The 20,596-nt window shown below is 38.4% G+C and overlaps 1 protein-coding gene across 2 annotated transcripts in view; it reads left to right on the plus strand.

The window, feature by feature from the left end:
* Positions 1–4,904, plus strand: part of PRKAB1 (protein kinase AMP-activated non-catalytic subunit beta 1) — a 46,951-nt gene extending 42,047 nt beyond the window's left edge. Inside the window, exons 6-8 of one of the 2 annotated variants that reach the window (XM_033957112.1) lie at positions 2,100–2,236; positions 3,654–3,722; positions 3,857–4,904. In XM_033957112.1, the coding sequence (XP_033813003.1) occupies positions 2,100–2,236; positions 3,654–3,722; positions 3,857–3,934 (284 nt within the window). In that variant the 3' untranslated portion in view covers positions 3,935–4,904. The remainder of the gene's footprint in view (positions 1–2,099; positions 2,237–3,653; positions 3,723–3,856) is intronic. The other variant, XM_033957114.1, reaches the window with a different exon arrangement.
* Positions 4,905–20,596: the final 15,692 nt, after the last annotated feature.

Below are 20,596 nucleotides of genomic sequence, written 5' to 3' on the forward strand. Positions count from 1 at the left end.
ATCTTCTTGCGTTGAGTTCCATTGAATTGGGGGTAGGAAAATAGGGTCTGAGTTCTCCTTTGTCTGGTTGTAAGGTTCCGATTTAGGCAATTGTTTAGGTAGGTGGGTGCAGTACTGTTTATTACTTTGAATAATAGACAGTATAATTTGAATTGAATTCGAGCTTGTATAGGTAGCCAGTGTGAATCTAGGTAGGCATTGGTGATGTGGTCAAATTTTCCAAGTGAGTAGATCAGTCTGAGGGCTGTATTTTGTACAGTCTATAGTTGTTTTATTAAGTTTGTGGGGCATGGTAGGTAGAGGATATTGCAGTAGTCCACTAGACCTAGGACTAGGTATTGGGACTATGAGCCTATATTGCTCTTTGTCGAAGAATTTTCTTATTTTTCGTAGATTGCGCATGGTTAAAAATGCTTTTTGAGTAGTCTTGTTGATTTGGACCTGCAGAGTGCAACATCTATCTATTGTCACTGTATAGGGTATTTGGTGGCATTTATTTCTAATTCTGTTATGGATGGGGTTTTGTCCTTTTCAAGCAATAGAAATTTAGTTTTGTCTGAGTTCAGCTTCAATTTGTGGTCTTTCATCCATTTTTCCACTGCTTCTAGTGTTTTTTTCAGGTTATCTGTAGAAGTGGGATCTGATGAGTAGAAGGGGAGGAGTATGGTAATGTTGTCTGCGTAGCTGAATGATGTTACACCTAGGTTATCTAGAGTGGTACCAAGGGAGGATTAGAATAGGTTGAAGAGCATGGGCGACAGTGGTGACCCTTGAGGTACACCACAGGGGTTAGACCAGGGGTCTGATTTAATATCGTTTGTCTTCACTCTGTATGTTCTTGTTTTGAGGAATCCATGGAACAAATTGTATACCCCGCCTGAGATTCCTATGGCTTCTAGTTTCTGAAGTAGTATGGTGTGATCTACCATATCAAATGCAGCAGAGAGGTCGAGTTGAATTATCAGCATCCTTCTTCCTTTGCTAAGGTGCTGTCTGGCTGTGTCTAGTACAGTTATTAGTAGTGTCTCTGTGCTATGGTTGGTTCTGAACTCTGATTGTGAGGGGTGAAGTAGGTTGTGGTCTTCCAGGAATCTTGGAGTTAAGCCATATAGATTGATTTGTTGATTTTAGTATTGGGTTAGGTGTTAAATTACTGACATATCGTAATGTTTTCCATGTGTCCATTAATATTCTATTATCTTTATATAATCTAGGCATCTTAATACTGAGAACATGACATAAATGTAAAGGGAACATGAGTCGCCATTCCAAATATAACCAATCTGGGACATTTTCCATGAGCTCTGGGAGGACCCAATACATAACCCTGGCGTAGAATATAGGCTTGATGATACCTATAAAAATTTGGGAAATTTACCACACCCTCCCTAATTGATTTTTGTAGAGATACTAAAGTAATTCTAGGCCTTTTACCCAGCCAAATAAATTTTGAAAGAATACCATTTAACTTTTTATAAAAGGACCCATGAAAACTGATATCATACTCATTTGGTAACAAACCATAGGCAATATCATCATTTTAATAGTTTGAACTCTCCCCCACCAAGAAAGATGTAAAGGATTCCATTGCTCGCACATTTCTGTTACTTTCTTTAATAAAAGTTTTTCATTCTCTTTTACCGTGTCAAGTGTATTTTTAATCCAAATACCTAAATATTTTAATCCATCTTCTTTCCATACAAAGGAAAATGAGTCAAATAGTCCTTTAGTACAATGCACATTAAGTGGCAGAATTTCTGATTTACTCCAATTGATCTTATATCCTGAAAATTTTCCAAATTTCTCTATCAATTCAAGCAAGCATGGAATGGAAGTTTCTGGATTCCTCAAACAAAGCAGTATATCATCTGCATAGGCAGAGACTTTGTATTCCTAGTTTGTGCGAAGAATACCCTGTATCCCCTTTTGATATTGTATTAGAACCCTTGTTATTAGCTATTCACCTGGCTGCTTTTTGTTTGACCTATAATTTATGCATATTCATGTGACCTAACATGTAAACTATACAAATTCCTGTCTCAAACTTCTCGGTTTATAAGAATCTTGATTATAATGTATTTTGTTTCAATTTTTCTTAGCAGAGATGTCCAGTTCACCCCCTGGGCCATACCACCAGGATCCTTATGTTTGTAAAATAGAGGAACGTTTTAAAGCACCGCCTATTCTCCCGCCACACCTATTGCAAGTAATTCTGAACAAAGATACTGGAATATCTGTGAGTATAAGAGAGAGAGGTTCATTTATCACAATTTTATATATACTGTAGATTAAAATGATACCATATATTCAGCTAACATGCTAAACTGTGAATTAGCTGTATTGCACTCAGTGTCTAAGTTAAATCTTGTCATATCTTCTAACATATTAATGTTAACCTTTTTCATTCTATTCCTGCCATAGATTTTCAGTTTTATGGGTGCTTGTGCACCCTAATATCTGAACTGCCTCCTGTATTATCTCCAATTTATCCTTTTCCTTTCAGCTGCCTTGGGTTCAGGCAGGGGATGAAAGATGTGATGAGGGAGTCACATGATTCTGCTGTTGTCTTCACCTTGCTTTTATCATTTATTTCAGTTTTATAGTCCTTTTATCCAAATTGAACATTGCTTTCCTACTGGCTGTGTGCTCTACTCTTTCTTTTTGATGCTTTAACTATGCTTTAACTAGCTCCCCATCTTTTTCCCACATTGAACAACTTTACACAGGTCTCTTTAAGGCTCTCTGTCCCACTGCTTTTCTGGGGCTACTGTTTCTTAATGGGTTTGTTCTGTGTACAAGGTAACAAGAATAAACATCGGTTGCAAGTTAGGGACTTTTGGGGTTACAATCTGCAAATAGACATCCTTTCTGGTGCTTCATATGAAAAATTAACCGATGTCAGGTTGCAGAAAAGTAAGCAAATATTTTGTGAGAGATACTTAATGTAAGTGATTTTATGAATAAATGTGCCCGATAATCTGCGTGTTCAGATTTGAAACATCTTCGTGTTTGTACAGCCCTTTGTACTGTACTTATAGCTATATATATATATATATATATATATATATATATATATATATATATATATATATATATACATACAGAGTGTGCCACCTTTCCAAATGTGTAATTCAGATTGTGTATTTGGTCAAGTTGTGCTTGCCAAGTTATCTTAACTTTGCACTTGCTTGGTGCTTAGGCTGCTCCTGATCAGTGCTTAGTGAGATGAGCAGCCCTGAGCTTGGCAGTCACCTATTTGTGTGCCTGACTCAGCCGTGCATGTTAGTGGAAAAAGCATTGTTGCACATTTGTAATCAGTGTTTTCTCTAGACAGCAGATTTGATCAGGCATTCAAACCCCTCTCTCCTGTCGGAGAATAAAATTCCTTTTTGAGCTAGGGAACTGAAGTGCTGAGAAGACTGCTGTGCACTTTTTCCTGAGCTCTGGGATAGCTGTTCTGTTTTGGCAGCATGCCTGATCAATCCTACTGTCTACTAAAGGCATCTGTTATAGGTGAGTAACAATACTTAAACAGAACGCTCCTTATGTTTTTCCCAAAATTTGGGATTGGCAAATAGCCCAGCAAAATTATTTTTAAATAGATATTATGAAAAAGTAACATTAAATGATTTTAAAGGGGTACTTTTTTTCAGTGTGATCCTGCCTTACTGCCTGAACCTAATCATGTAATGCTGAATCATCTTTATGCACTTTCAATCAAGGTAAGAGTACATGTGCACACTGGCTACTATTACTAATTTGCATTTGTGAGGGCTAAAGATTAAGTGTACCAAATGGTTCTTTTCTTCCGTTATTCTCTTGTTTCTATTCTAATATGCTTAAATTCTTCTTGTAGGATGGTGTAATGGTGCTCAGTGCTACCCACCGTTATAAGAAGAAATATGTTACCACATTGCTCTATAAACCAATATAATCTGAGTTTCAAGCATCCTGCCCAGTTACCTTACACAAGTGGATTATGAGACAGAAACATATTCTTCTGCTGACTACAGCATATACTGTTTTTCATGCTGCTACTGCTTTTCTAGTGTCAGTTTTCAAAAGCACTTATCTGTGGAGCGGCAGCCTCGACCTGGAAAAGTGCGCTACTTTGCTGGTTTTTACTGGTACTGTCCATTTTCAGCAGCACCATCCATACAGACTGGTTTTAGCACTAGCTGGATAGTGCTAGGATGGAGCAAAGGAGGAGAGGGGGAGTGATGTCTAACTCTATAGTAATGTTCAATGCTATCAGTATAGCTATGTAAATAAAGAAGGCTGTCCTAACAAACCTCAATGTTATATAGAAAGCAGCTGAATCTTACTGTTATCAGTAGAGCCAGTGCCAGTGATCACTGTCCACATATATCCAGTGCTGCAGGTACGGAATATATTTAAATGCTGTGGCTGGTTATTTAAAAAAGGCTGACTGCAGTGTTTGAATATTGACCCATTAGTATTTTGCTTTTTTAAAATCACAGCAGGAATTTTTCCAAAATGAACAGATTGTAGCTGGCTAAAGAATGTATTAGTATGTTAAACATACATGTATCAAGTCAAGATGGAACCATATAATCCAGGTTAGCTGAAGAATACCCATTAAATGCAGAAAATCTCCACTTCAGATAGCAATGGTAATAAGCCAGTTGCTGAGCTTTATTAATGCTTGAAGAATCAATTATAGAATCTCTGAATTAAAAATGGAAATTTTCCCAATACTAGATACATTGCATGTGTAATCATCAGGAAATGGCAGCGTACTGAAATTATGAATATGTCTGACCTGAAATACACATAAATAAGTTTCAGATAATGTTACCTGCAAATTCATATTTTGTATATTTTATATATTTTCTGTAAAGTGCTGGAATTTCTTTGTGCACATAAACCAGTTGAAAAAAGTTTAAAAGTTTTTTTTATCCAATATGCCAACTCGTTTTCCAGGAACAAAATATTGCAATTCGAATCCTCACAGTTCCACTGAAGATGTTTCAATTATATAGACACACAATAGAGGAGTTGTGAGGATGAGATGTCAAATGATCAGCCAGGGGTATACTGTGCAAAAGTCACTTTATTGATAATGTGCCACAAAAGCTCATAGCAGTACTTAAGCTGCACAAAAACTGGATAAGTTAGAAAAATGAAGTGGAATCAATGATGATTGCCCCAGCAAAGGTTATATTATTACCTGGTTGGTACTGTGAAGATTCCTGAAGATTCACTGAATATCTATAAGCTGCTGTACTTTATTTTCAATCTATCTTTATGGTTAGAAGTCGCAACTCAATTGAAAATAATTTAGGTGTGATTTATCAATTATATTAAGCCATTAGAAGCTGTACTCCAGGTACACAAGATGCCAAACTTATGGAGCTAAACGCCGCTACGCTTCTTCATCGGCTTAGAAAGTAATGTACTGAATCTTATTTTGAACTATATATATTAAGTATTTAAATAACACATTGTAAATTACAATCCAACTTATCTGTAAAGTCCTGGTAAAACCTTGAGCTTATACCAAGAAGTAGAAAGCACTGCCACCAACAGCTAAAGGCTTTACCAGGACTTTACAGATAAGTTGGATTGTAATTTATAATATGTGTTATTTAAATACTTAATATAGTTCACAATAAGATTCAGTACATCTGTTAAATTTATATCAATATCAAATAAAGAATGAAAATATTTCAGGTACTATGGCAGAATCGATAATTATAGTCTTACCAAAACCAAACAAAGATCCTACTCTGGTTTCAAATTACAGGCCTATTTCGTTATTAAATGTGGATAATAAGTTAATGGCTAAAGTATTAGCACTTAGATTGGCAAAAACTCTTCCTTTCATTATAGATGTACATCAAACAGGATTTATTGCTAAAAGACATTCATCAAATAATACTAGACTAGCATTCCACTCATTAAATTTAGCAAAAAATATAAATGATCCAGCTTTTCTAATATCTTTAGATGCAGAAAAAGCTTTTGATAGAGTGGAATGGAATTTTATGTATCAAGCTTTACAATGGTTTGGTATAGGCTCCGGTTTTATTAAAATGATCCAGACATTGTATAGCTCTCCTGGTGCAAGATTATATATTAATAATAATTTATCAACTAGATTTAATTTGCATAGGGGAGTTAGACAAGGATGCCCTTTGTCTCCATTACTTTTTGATATTGTCCTAGAACCTTTATTAATTGCAATAAATAAGACTAAGGAGATAAAGGGAATCACGTTTTCCAACTGGGAATTTAAACTTTCTGCATATGCAGATGATATTTTATTATATTTAAGAGAACCGGATACTACTATTCCATGTATACTTAATTTATTAGAGAAATTCGGCACTTTTTCTGGATATAAAATTAATTGGAGCAAATCTGAAGTCCTCCCAATTAATGTTCATTGTACGAAAGGACTATTTGACCCATATTCATTTATTTGGAAAGAAGATGGAATAAAATACTTAGGAATTATGATCAAAAATACAATTGAAGACACAGTCAAAGAGAATGAAAAACTTTTATTGAAAAAAATAACAGAAATGTGTGAGCAATGGAATCCATTACATCTTTCTTGGTGGGGAAGAATTCAAACAATTAAAATGATGGTATTGCCTGTGGCTTGTTATCAAATGAGTATAATACCAATATTTTTTCAGGGGTCATTTTATAAAAAACTTAACAATATTCTTACAAAATTTGTTTGGTTTGGGAAAAGACCAAGAATCGCTTTAGTATCATTACAAAGACCAATTGTGGAAGGGGGGGTAAATTTTCCAAATTTTTATAGGTATCATCAAGCCTATATTTTAAGACAGGGTATATATTGGATCCTCCCAGATCTCATGGAAAATGTACCAGATTGGCTGTATTTAGAATGGCAGCTCCTGTTCCCTTTATATCCAGAACATCTAATTACCATAACAATGCCTAGGAGATATAAAGATAACAGAATCTTTTTAGATACTTGGAAAACATTGAGATACATAAGTAACCTATCGCCAGAACCAATAGCTAAATCTCTAAATCAATCAATATGGGTAAACTCCAGGATCAGAATTGGCGGATTTAAAATCATCTGGAAACAATGGATAAATGCAGGAATAAGAACATTGAACGATGTCATATCAGAAGGTTCCTTGCTTAGTTTTTCACAATTGCAAAATAAATTTGGACTAAATAAAACACAATATTTTAAATGGATGCAATTGAAGCAAGCCATTCAGGTAGGGTTCCCTGAATGGAAAGATCTTAATACCCAATATAGTTTGCAAGTTTTATGTTTCCAGGCGGATTTCTTGGGACACCAAGCTGCAAAATGGTATAAATTAATATATGGATTTCTAAATAAAAAAAAGAAAACTGGACTTAGGGATATTTGGAGCATTGAGATTGGACAGACAATTTCTGCATCTCAATGGCCAAGATTCTGGTCCTGGAGATTAAGATTAACAAAGTCAGCATCTATGAGTCAAACATGGATATTTTTATTACATAGAGTGTTATGGACCCCGACGCGCTTGCAAAAAATAGATAATACTAGATCTAATAGATGCTGGCATTGTAAAATAGAAGTAGGGACATTAGATCATTTAATTTTTTTTTGTCCTTGCATAAAAGCCTTTTGGAATTTAATTTGGCCCCAAATTAACATATTACTAGAAAATCATATTGGTCTCTCATATGATACCATATTATTTGGTACTGCAATGAGAACACAAAGTCCAATATCAGCAAACAATAACAAATTGCTTTTAATATTGACAGGAGTTGCCATGCAGCAAATCACACAAAATTGGAAGGATTATATCAAGCTAAATTATACATTCTGGTGGAACTCGGTGTGTCACATATACAAAATGGAGAAAATATTGGCATTACAACAAGGAAATATAAAAAATTTTAAGAAAATATGGGATCCATTGACAAAATATTCTAAAGATCAGATATCTTAACACATTGATAATAATATAGGGTTAGGGAGGGAAATATAGAAATTAATATGAGGAAAAATGAAAAAACAAATAACAGGGGAAAGGGATTCAATATATATGATATGATATTGTACACACAACTATAATTATTATAAACTAAATATTATGCTATTCATTTATTGTAAGAATGAAAATTTTATAAATAAAAATTAAAAAAAAAAAAAAAGATTCAGTACATTACTTTCTAAGCTGATAAAGAAGCGTAGCAGCGTTTAGCTCCATAAGTTTGGCATCTTGTGTACCTAGAGTGCAGCTTCTGATGGCTCAATATAATTTATAAATCACTCCTCAGTGTTATCCCTAGGGCCTTTTAGCCGGGCGCTCTGCCCGGCTGTCATCTGTTGTGAATCCTCCTGCTGCCACTGCTGCTCAACGGTTTTTTTAAAAACCCTCTCACCGGCTTGGAGCTTTCCCAGGCTGACTTGGCACAGCCTGACTCGCCGCCAAAAGTTTAATGTTTGACTCCTGCCTGACTTTTTTTTTTTTAAAACAACGCTAGCAAGCGACTTGAACTCGTGTGCATGCTGACTTCCCTCCGAAATCGGAAGTTACGTCGCGGGGGGGGGGGGGGGGGGAGAGAAGAGAAGGGAAGCCGGCATGTACACGTTAGAGCCCTGGAGCATGAGTTCGCTACAGGCTAAGGTGGGAGACAGGTCAGCGATGGAAGGAAACTTACAACTTGCTGCTTTTACTTGCTTCGGGCCTTCCTCGCTGCCTACTTCGGGCCTACTTTCTGTTTCCGCAAAGGCAGGACCTGGCAATGAGGAAGGACCGAAGCAAGCAAGAGCAGCAAGTTGTAAGCTTCCCTCTGTCACTGACCTATGAAAAATAGATCAGCGAAAGAGAGAAGCTTACAACTTGCCTTAGTCTGTAGTGACTCTGCTGATGGGTATGAGAGATGGGAACAGAAATGCTGCTGCACCCAAATACAGGAGGGGGTGATGGAGAGAAATGCTGCTGCTGCAACCATCTGGGGAGAGAGAGGGGAGAAGGGAGAGAGATAGAGATCCATACCATGGGGTGGAGTGGGAAGGAAAGAAAGGAGAGAAAGGGCACAGGATATACAGTTTATTGAAGGGACATAGAAAGAGGGAAGATGCCATATGGAACAGAGGGTGGACAGAAGATGGAAGGGGTAGAGAGAGAGAGAGGGCAGAGGCTGGGTAGAAGGGACAAAGAGAGAGGATAGGTGTTGTATGGAAGGGAGCAAGGCTACACGCTGAATCGAAAGAAGACAGTGAAGAGAAGATGATTAAAGCAGAAATGACAAAAGGTAGAAAAAATTTTTGTTGCTTTATGTAGAATCAAGTAGTATTGTAACTGTATTGATTAAAGTTTATAAATAGGAAATGGAAATAAGGCAATTTTTTTGGGACTAAACCCCTTTCCTCAGGTTAGGACAGGATACCATAACAGCTGTATACTGTACTGTCTTGAAGAAAGATTTGGCCTCTGAAAGCTAATTGAAAAATGGATTAGTCCAATAAAATGGTATTTTCTTTTTTCTCATTATTTGTTTTATTTCTATTTGTTAATTTGTAAAGTGGTGATTGTTATGTAGTAGTTTTTTCAAAATTTACATCTACTGTCTTTATATTTTGCACAGTATTAGGGGACGTGTCACTGTTTCTGTGGTGTTGCATTGTATGCAGAGTCTGGTTTCTTGGTTCACTGTCACTTTCGTCTACATATTTCTATTTTTAGTTTGTGATTATTCCATATTGGGTGAGGGTGTATCTGTGTTCTATGTGTATGAAAAGGACATGGCTTTCTGTTAGCATCGACTGTGCAGAATCTGGCTTGTGTAGTTTTACAATTGTGTGTTGGTGTTCTAGTACTCACTGCAGTGTTTAAGATGCTGCCTTTTCCTAGGTGCATCCTTGTTGTATGACTCATGGAGTATTACTAAAAATATCTTTTTTTTATATAGAGGAGGGGGGTTGTTAAAAAAATGATCAGCACTGGGTGTCATATATACTAGATACAGCACTGGATTTAATGACCCTATTCTAACTTTACTATTGACTTAGGTGTTGTCTCCCTCCCCCCACACACTATAAAGCATTAAATTAAAGTTGTGTTAACATCAAGCAGCTTTCAAATGACATTATAAGCAAATAAAAATAAAATATTTTTAATACATTGCTAATTATTACCTGCATCCTAAACTGTTTTGCCCTAGCTCTCACTTTGATCTTTATCTGCTACTTTTTTATTTTGCTGTAGTGCAATCACACAGGTCTCCTTCAAGGCTCAGTAACACCTCTCCATAAATTATGTGGAAGAGGTCTGGAAATGGGGATCACATCTATTTCATATTCTCAGTGCGACCTCAGGAAGGAATCTATTAGAGGTGCTGTAGAGCCATTTCTTCTATGACTGGATGAGCTATATTTATCTTTTTATTTGTTTAAATTCATGCAGAAATAAATGGATAGATTGAACCTAATTTCAATGTATTTCCCTTTTTTAAACTTCTATACCACGGGTGTCCAACCTGCAGCCCTTTGAAGTATTTTCTGCAGCCCCGGTCGAGGGCGAGGAAGTATTTTCCTCTGCTGTCCCTGGGTGTTTACTGTTTTGCTGGCTCCCTCCTCTCTGTCTTGCTGCAGCGTTTATGCAGCCCCAGAAACATTTTTTTTGGCCAATGCGGCCCAGGGAAGCCAAAAGGTTGGACACCCCTGCTCTATACCACTTGAAAGAGGGTGCATATCTAATTATTTACTTCTAGAATTGGATACTTCTTAAATTTAGTAAAAATATCTGGCACAAGTGTCAAACTTTAAAAAAGGAAGTCATATTGAGCATTGGAAAATAATAATAAACTAATAAAAATAGTATACATTTAATTTTCCCCACCACCAAATTTCCCCATCCTGCCCGGTTACTTTTTCATGCCACCCGGCTGGAAAATATTTCTGGGGAGAACACTGCACCTAATTTATTTTCAATTGAGAAGTGACTTGTAACCATTACGATAGAATGAAAATAAAGTACAGCAGCTTATAGATATTCAGTGAATCTTCAGGAATCTTCACAGTACCAGCCAGGTAATAATATAACCTTTGCTGGGGCAATCATCATTGATTCCACTTCATTTTTCTAACTTAATGCACAAAAACTAGTTATGTGCAGCTTAAGTACTGTTTATCTAAGCAGCCAATCTACTATCCATAAAACAGTGTTACTTATTGGTGTTAAAAAGTTATTTGTCTTTGCAGTAACTTATGTATAAATTATCTTTAACAGTTATACCTCCTCTGATGTGTATCATGTTTCAAATAATTTCTTCAGGGAATGAGGTGACAATTTACATTTCTCTCCAAGAGGTCTGCCAGTTATGCATAGCTGTGAGGATTCAAATTGCAATATTTTGTCCCTGGAAAACAGGTTTCATACATTATTGGCTTGGACTTAGAGTTAGTATATTGTAATTTCTTTGTGCAGCATTTCCAAACCCCTTTAAAAACATTGTCTATACTTGCTAAGCAACCATTTTAACCATAAGAAATGAAATCAGAATTTAAATTAATTTAAGTTACTTTCACAGTGTATATTATTTTAGCCAGATTAAGAGGTGTTCCTAGTGTACATATAAATTTTCAAATTTATATTCAGGCAGTCCCTAGGTTAAGAATATCCAACTTACAGCAGACTTGTACATAAGAATTGCCACTGCTGGGTCAGACCAGTGGTCCATCAGGCCCAGCAGTCCGCTCACGCAGCAGCCCTCTCGTCAAAGACCAGCACACATTCTTGTTCAGCAGGAACTTGTCTAACTTTGTCTTGAATCCTTGGAGGGTGTTGTACTTATGAATGAGGATCCTGCTTATCCCTTCCGTGTCTCAACATCACCCTCTTTGTCCTGCTCTCTCTCTCTCTATTCTGTGTCCCAGTTCATGCCTTCCTCCTGTTGGTGTTTACCTGTTCTGGCCGGCTCCCATAGCCATGAACATTGGCTCCCACACACTGCTGACCTGGAAACCTTTCTTCTGATGTCAGAGAGAAGACTTCTGGGTCAGCCGTGTGTAGGAACCGTGGCTGCAGCTTTGGGAAGAGAAGTGCTGCGGGGAAGAGGGGGCTGGCCAGAACAGGTTCCACCCGTGGGAGCGAGGTATGAAATTGGGACACAGAATGGAGGGAGTACACACTTCAGACAAAAGGGGGAGTGAACTTGGGACATAGGAGGAGGCAGAGCAAGAGATGATGAGGTTGGGGAAGAAAGAGAGGGAGAATTGTTGGGCATGGGTGTCTGAGTGAGAGGAAAAGAGAGAAATGGTGCAGTATGATGAAGAATGAAAGTAAGTGTAAAACCTAGCTTTGCTTTCTATTTAAGCTATACAGCACTTTATTTTGAGGCCTGTTTCTTTCATGTGTGTTTTTATAGACTGTGGACTGTACAGTAGAACATAAATACACACATTCTCACATGATCCCAGTTACATACAAATTTAACTTAAGAATGGTTTAAAAATGGAACTCATTCTTAACCTGGAGCCTGCCTGTATAAAGTTTTACTCTAAATTGGCCATCACAGATATGTTAGGAGCAGATGGAGCCAGGCAGTTTTAAAGGGAAACTACATGAACTAAATTTAGGTAAAGGTAGATGTAGTTTACAGCAGAGGTTCTCAACGGTGTATGTGGTACTGCTTGGGTCTTCCATCCTCCTTTCTCCTTAACCTGCTACTGCCCTCATTGCTGCTGCACCAGCAATTAATTTTGCAGTTTTGGTTCCTACTAGTTTGCTGCATGGGAACAGAACCAATGGGGATCTTGCACGGTTTGCTCCGGGTCCATGGGGGATCTCACAGGGTTCCCTTGGGTTGTAGGAATGGAGACACCTTAAGGGGCTCCCATGTGTTACCTCAGTATCTCTCCATACCCCCACCACCACATCACTGCAGCTGACCCAGACGCCTTTCTTCCAAATCTTGCCCAAGGCCTTGTGAAGAAACAAGTGTGGCAGATGGCAGAAAGAAGGCCCACCTTGGACAGCCCTGAAGGGAGGAAGTGAGCACGTTGGGACAAGTAATAGAGAGAGTGGACATGAACATGGGACAAAGGAGGGAGGGGGAAGGAGCATGTTGGGGCACAAACTTGGGATAAAGGAAGGGAGGTGGCATGAACTTGGGACACAGACACAAGGGAGGAAGGGGACATGGTTGGGAGGGAAAGAGATGGTAGTGCACATGAAGAAAAGGAAAATTGTTGGGCTTGGGGAGAGAGGAGTGAGGTAGAGATGCATGGGGGATGAGGGAGAAATATTGGATATGGTGGTGGAGAGGGAACAGTGGGATAGATCGAAAGGGATGCAAGGGGGAGGAATGTTAGTGATGGAGGGAGAGATGTGGCATGAGGCTGGTGGGCAGGGGCAGAAGATGCTGCTCATGATCCGGAGAATGAGAGAGGGAGAAATGTTGGATGTGGCAGTAGAGTGGGAGGGAGAGATTCACTCTGGCTCCCTTCCCTCTCCACCCTTCCTTTGCAGCAAGGGAGAGAAAAAGATGGTGGACAATGAAAGAGGGAGATGTTGCAATTCTGTGCATGAGTGGGATAGGGAAAATGTCCAGGATAGAAGGGAGTGAGGATGCTATACAATGGAATGGAGGAAAGAGAGAAATGTTGGGAGTAACCAATGGACAACAACTACTTAAAACAAATATGCAGAAGACAGGAGCATGGGAAGGAAGGATGTCACACTTGAGGGAAGGGGCAAGGAGAGAGAGAAAGCATGAAGGAGGCAGAAAGTTTTGGACTCATGGAGAGAGGAAGAGATGGATGGGTAGGGTAGAAAGGAGGGAAAGATGTCACGGGGAAGGGGGAGAGGGCAGAGTGAAAAGTGGGACTTATGAAAGGACAGAGAAAGATGACGGTTGGGGGAGGGATTGAGGTCTGGAGGAGAGGAAGTGTGCAGGAGGCAGGAAGGGAGGGAGAGAGAAATGTTAGACCTCTGAAAGGGAGAGGGAAGGAGAGATAGATGCCAGTTCAGGAAATAGAAAAGGGGGAGAGGGAGGGAGGCCAGACTGTGGGAAGGGGGGAAGAGATGTCAGACCACTGGGGAGAGGGAGGGAAGGAGAGAGAGATTCCAGACAATGGGAGAGGCGAGAGATAGGAAGGGAAGACAAGACATGGAAAAGTAGATTTTAAGAAAAAAGCAGAAAAATGGGAAAAAGTCAAATGTTAAAAGTTAATGCCAAAGGTGGATGTAGGGCAGAAAGTGAAGAAGAAGAGAAACGGACAATAGATAAGAAGGCCTTGAAAACACAGTTAAGAACACAGACAAAAGGAAGTGCAACCAGAGTCTGGGAAAGTATGATTAGAAAAATAAAATCACCAATCAATAAAGGTAGGGAAAATGATTTTATTTTCAATTTAGTGATCGAAATATGTCTGAGCATTTATATCTGCTGTCTATATTTTGCACTATTTGTCTATTTTTCTGTAGCAGTTCCAGAGGTGACATTGCATATTTTGAAGTCATCTGCCTTGACCTCTTTGAAATTAAAATTTTCTCTGCGTACAGTGTTTTGTATAATTTAATTTTGTGGTTACCATTATGTATTGTTAATAAGATTATATTGTATGTATATGAAAAATGAATGGAAGAAATTGCATTACAATTAGTACTATTACTATAGGGGTTGGGGGTCTGGGGCAGAGCTTGGGCAGGGGTACTCGGTTGATATTTATTAGTCTTAGGGAGTACTTGGCTTGAAGAAGTTGAGAAATACTGTCCTACAGCAATATGGGCTATTTGTATTGCTTCCGTAATGTCTGATCTGTAGAATGAAAAATAAAAAATTCCTGTATAAAATTTATTTTGTAACTGTAAGTAAAAATAAACTCATTTATACAATCTATTAAATGTATTATTTCTTGTCTAAATTCATCAAGAGCTGCCATTGGCAGGACATTGCTGAAGGAATGTTTCAAGGATGATACCCACTTGAGAAATCCTTAGAACATCCAGTTATGATTCAATAACCTGATTGCCTCCTAGGACTCTTGTGACACCTAACTCTTGGCCTCTATGTTACTTAAAATATCCTGGGACCATTCTCTCGCTAGCTTTTCTAAAAAAATCTATACCCGGGAATATATATTTGCACAGATTATATAATAAATAGGTGTAAACACACATGCAATTTTATGCAGCAAAGCTACGGGGTTCATAATAAAAAAAACAAACATCTAAAAAGTGTCCTAAATGGCTACTTGAACGATCAAAAAGCCTGATCGTCCAAGTACCCATAACCAAAGCTGGTTTTTAGACGTATCTAAAAACAGCTTAGGCCTTTCCCCTGCCTCTAAACGCACAGAGAGAAAAGAGGCGTGTTTAGAGGAGGGGAAAGGCCGGGCAGTGGGCCGACCTACACCTAGGTGTACAACAGGTATAACCAAAACATTTGACAGGTTGCCTAGTCAGCACTTAGACCTTTATGACTTAGACAAAGTCAAACCAGGTCTAAGTGCCGAAAAGGGGTCGCTGAGCTGATGGCCGCTGGCGCGATCAGTTCAGCGGCCCGGCAACCTACCCACCGCAACCATCACGGCAGGAGAGATGCCTCATCTCCCCTACTGCGATGCAATCACTCCTCTACCCGAACTGCCGCGACCCGCGGCAGGAGAGATGCCCAATCTCTCCTGCCACAATACATCTTCCCCCGTCGAACCGCAACCCCCCCTGATAACATCAGGGCAAGAGGGAGCTCAAGCCCTCCTGCCCCACAGCAGCTGTGGTACCCCCGACGATATTGGGGCAAGAGGGAGTTCAAGCCCTCTTGCCCCGATGATCGTGACCCCCCCCCGCCAAGTACAAGCAAGCCAGGAGGGAGCCCAAGCCCTCCTGGCCCTGGCGACCCCCTACCCCCTAATAAAATACGGGCAGGAGGGATCCCAGGCCCTCCTGCCCTCGACACAACCCCCCTCCCCACAATGACCGCCCCCCCCGCCGACCTGCAACCCCCCCGGACGACCCCCCCACCCCCGTACCTGTTAAGTTGGCCAGACGGACGGGTGCCAAGCCCGCCCATCCGACAGGCCAGCCGGGTCCAGAATGGGGTCAGATTGGCCCAGGTGGCAGAAACCCCGCCCACAGGTGGGGCCTGAGGCGCCTGGGCCAATTTTTGAGCAAAAACATCTGTGAATTGCTTTTTCGAGAAATCAAAATTTTAAGTCCATCTTTCATTTCTCAGAGATCTATTAAATCTTTAACAGGAAGCACTGTTTTGGGACATTACAAATGTGGCTGTTGTAACATCTGCAGCGTCACCAAAGAATGTAAAAAGTTCACTAATCCACAAGATCAAAAGACATTTTCTCAGACATTTCACTAACTGTAAAACCACCTATATTGTTTATTTGATTGTGTGTCCATGCGACAAGTTTTATGTCGGTATGACATCAAGAGATTTAAGGACTAGAATGCGTGAGCACAAATCAAATTTAAAGCTTGAATGGTGCTCTGAAGTCATAGTCGAGCATTGTAAACTTATGAACCATTCATTTCAAGATTTAAAGTGTTTTGTTATCAACATTGAACCAAAGTCCATCAGAGGTGGAGATCGGGTCTGACGTCTTAAACAGCGAGAATCTAGATGGATTTACAGATTAAACAGTACACATCCTCATGGATTAAACACCAAAGTTGAATGGTCTATGTTTATTTAGTTGTTGCAGTCTGGTGGATTTTCCTTATAAAGATAAAAATAATTTCAATGAATTTTCCTTATAACAATGCATTACTGGATTTTTCCTGATAAATGTCCAACAATTTATATAATAATTAAAATATACTTATGAATCACTAATTATTTAAATATGCTAGTAAAATTTGTTTGGCTAATACGCATGAGCTAGTTTATAATGGCTATGTGAGCCTTATTTACGTCATCAATATTCACTTCGCATGTGCTGGCGTTCTCAGTAGTTATAAGCGCCATTTTGTATTGAATCGGGTGTGAATAGCATAGGTCTATCCCATATAAGCAGTAAGTAATCTTTAACTTTTAGTTTTGTGATTTATTTGTTAATATGTTATTGTTATATATTAGTTTGAATTACTCTTTAATATTTTATATTAATCTAGCTCGTTTCCTGATGAAGCTTTGTGGGGTGAAACGGGACCTGTTGAGAGCGAATGAACTGAGACTAAGAGCGAGTTAATGATCTGAGACGGGGTTGTGCAATATGTATTTTGAACTAAGCAGGGTGTATGTAAAGTGCCATATTTATGATCAAGCATAGAGCATTTTAAACTACAGCACTTTAACCTGCCTCTCCAATTTGCAGATAAGTGTTTTTTCTGCATTTTATATTATATTGTGCAATTTTGGTGAGCACTGAGCACTTTAACTTTTTGTGTGCTATTCTTTTCCGCTTCGGCCTCTTGCACTTTAACCTGCAGATAAGTAATATTTTCTTTTCTGCACATTAGAGTAATATTAATAATTTATTATAGAATAGTGTACTTCATGAGTTTTAATTTAAATATAAATATAAACAAAAAAATTTAAAAAATAATGGGGGGTTTTGATCAATGAAAGAAACCTATCACCACGTGATTATAGGGAGAAAACTTATATGTTCCCTTAATGGTGGATCTGAGATCTTTTCCTCCATTTAGGTTTATTTATTTATTACCAACCTGCTGTTGTATCTTGTTTCTTACAAGAAACCCATGTTTCTAATATCTCTCTCTCTCTCTTTAGGTTCTCACGACTGGTTGACTTACATTGCTGAAGCTCCAGCTTGTGGTAGAAAACATGGAGTTGCGATTTTATCTCACAAAGCTATTCCCTTTCAACTCCTGGAATCCAAGCAAGATCCCGCTGGTAGATGGGTGCTTGTAAAGGCGGCTATCTTTTCGCAGGAGGTTCTTCTCATCAATGTCTATGCGCCAAATACAGACTCTCCTGAATTCTTTACACAGCTTTTTCAGACTATCTCTGAATTTGATCCCCTTTAATCTACCACTTGATGTCTGGCTAGATAGACATTCTCCTTCTATCATTAACCCAACTAAAGCTAACTCTACTCTTCATTCTTTAATTAAATTATATAATCTGTCAGAACCTTGGAGATTGCAACACCCAGATACTAGAGATTATACATACTTCTCCTCGCCTCACAACAGCTATTCGAGAATAAATTATTTTCTTATTTCTTCTTCCATGGTTCCTCACTTGGCAACAGCTGATATTAAACCAATAGTCATATCCGATCACGCACCAATTTCCCTTTCTCTGAAATGGTCTTCAATTTTGTCAACTAAATCTCCTATCTGGCAACTGTCCAATGCCATTCTTGTTGATGATTCAGCTAAAAGTATATTAGTTAAATTTATTGATGAATTTTTTTCTGTTTAATAACTCCGATACCCTGGATGCATTAACCATATGGGAGGCTTTCAAAGTTTCGCTCAGGGGTGAACTTATTTCTATCCAAGCTTATCAAAATAAACAGAATAGGGAACTGCATACCCTTGAGTTCCAAATCAAAAGTAAAGAACAAGCTTTTTATAATTCTAATGATAAGAGCCTTCTGTCTGATATATATAGATTGAAGTATTCATATAATAAACTAACTAATATAAAGGCTCAGCAAGATCTTTTTTTTACATCCAACAAATATGTGGAAATGAACAAAACTAGTAAGATGCTGGCTAATTACCTTAAAAGGAAAAGAGTCAAGGTGCAGATTCCGTCCATTAAATCTACTGGTCAACTTCTCTCCTCCCATACTGATATCTCCGCAGCTTTTTATTCTTTTTACTCTCAACTGTATTCATCAGAAGTATCAAACCATCAGTCAACCATAAACGACTTCTTAGCCTTTTTACATTCTCCTAAACTTAATATGAATGATTATAAATCCTTACAAAATCCATTTGATGTGTCAGAAACCTTAGCGTCTATTCAACACCTTTCCTCTGGGAAAGCACCCGGATTGGACGGAATCACAGTTGAGTTTTACAAAGTTTTTCAAAATAGACTGTGTCCTATTCTTACGTCCCTTTTTAACTCTCTCAATTCTCAGAAGGTTTCCACCGGCCATTTCCTCGATGCTGTTATCACAGTTATTCCTAAACCCAATAAAGACCCTCAACAAATTTAAAATTATAGACCTATATCCTTAGTGAATACTGACTATAAAATATACACAACAATTCTCTCTCATCGACTTCAACACTACATAGGTAAACTCATTTCTTCCCACCAGGTTGGTTTTATGCCCGGTAGACTTATTTCGGACAATTCCCGTTTTTTCTTTCACTTAGCGTCCATTGCTCATTCTACTAAAGATCCGTGTCTAGCTATATCTTTAGACGCAGAGAAAGCTTTCGATCGTGTGGAATGGTCTCACTTATTCCATACCCTTCATTGGTTCGGTTTCCCCCCTAAATTTATAGAATACGTTCAAATTCTTTAATCCTAATACTACTATCATCACCAACAATATATTGTCACCCTTTTTCACATTACAACGTGGTACTCGTCAAGGTTGTCCCCTCTCACCATATCTCTTTAACTTAGCTCTTAAACCCCTTCTTCTTGCCATAAATTCCGATGCAAAAATTTCAGGTATTTCATATGATAAAATGGAATATAAACTCTCAGCTTATGCTGACGATGTACTTTTGTATTTCACTAATCCTAATAGTTCCCTCCCTGCTTTATTCAATCTTATACACATATTTTCCTCCTTTTCTGGTTATAAGGTAAAACAACAAAAAACTGAAGTCTTACCTCTTAATATTCATTCTCACCCTACATCAGTTCAAGCATTTAATTTACTCTGGTCACCATCAAAAATAAGATATCTTGGAATTGATCTATATACCTCCCTTTCTGCTACCATTCAGCACAAAAGTATCAATCTCATAACTACTCTTAAAACACTCATACAATCGTGGCACCCTTTACATCTTTCCTGGTGGGGTCGAATTGAAACCATTAAAATGGTGGTTGCTCCAAAGATCAACTTCATACTTAGTATGATTCCACATTTATTTCCTCTTTCTTTTTATAAAACATTAGATAAACATATTTCCACCTTCTTATGGAATCACAAACCTCCCAGAATCGCTCTTTAGAAGCTTAAAGCCTCTAAGAATAAAGCAGGGGTTTTCCTTCCTGATTTCCTAACTTACCATAAGGCTTTTATTTTTACAACAAATGAGCAATTGGTTTTCTACATCATATGAATATCTACAACTGGAGCATGCTTTTTTTCCGACTTACCCACTATTAGCCCCTCTTCTAACATCTGATGCACTACTGTCTAAAGCTAATCCAATTATTTCTCAATCTATAAAATGTCTTTTAGAATTCGATGACTTACTAGAAGTTCCCATTACCCGTTCTACGTACATCTCCCTCTGGCACAACTCGTCTTTTCATATAAACAGATCATCAATATATTGGCCTCAATGGGCCAAATTAGGTATAAGATATTTGGCTGATATAGAAACATAGAAGATGACGGCAGAAAAGGGCTACAGCCCATCAAGTCAGCACACTCTGCTTACCCACCCCCTGTCTATGCCCTAATGACCCAATTTCCTTATCTTGACCCTCGTAGGGATCCCACATG

The sequence above is a fragment of the Geotrypetes seraphini genome, chromosome 8, assembly GCF_902459505.1.
Source record: "Geotrypetes seraphini chromosome 8, aGeoSer1.1, whole genome shotgun sequence".
Lineage (NCBI taxonomy): Eukaryota > Metazoa > Chordata > Amphibia > Gymnophiona > Dermophiidae > Geotrypetes > Geotrypetes seraphini.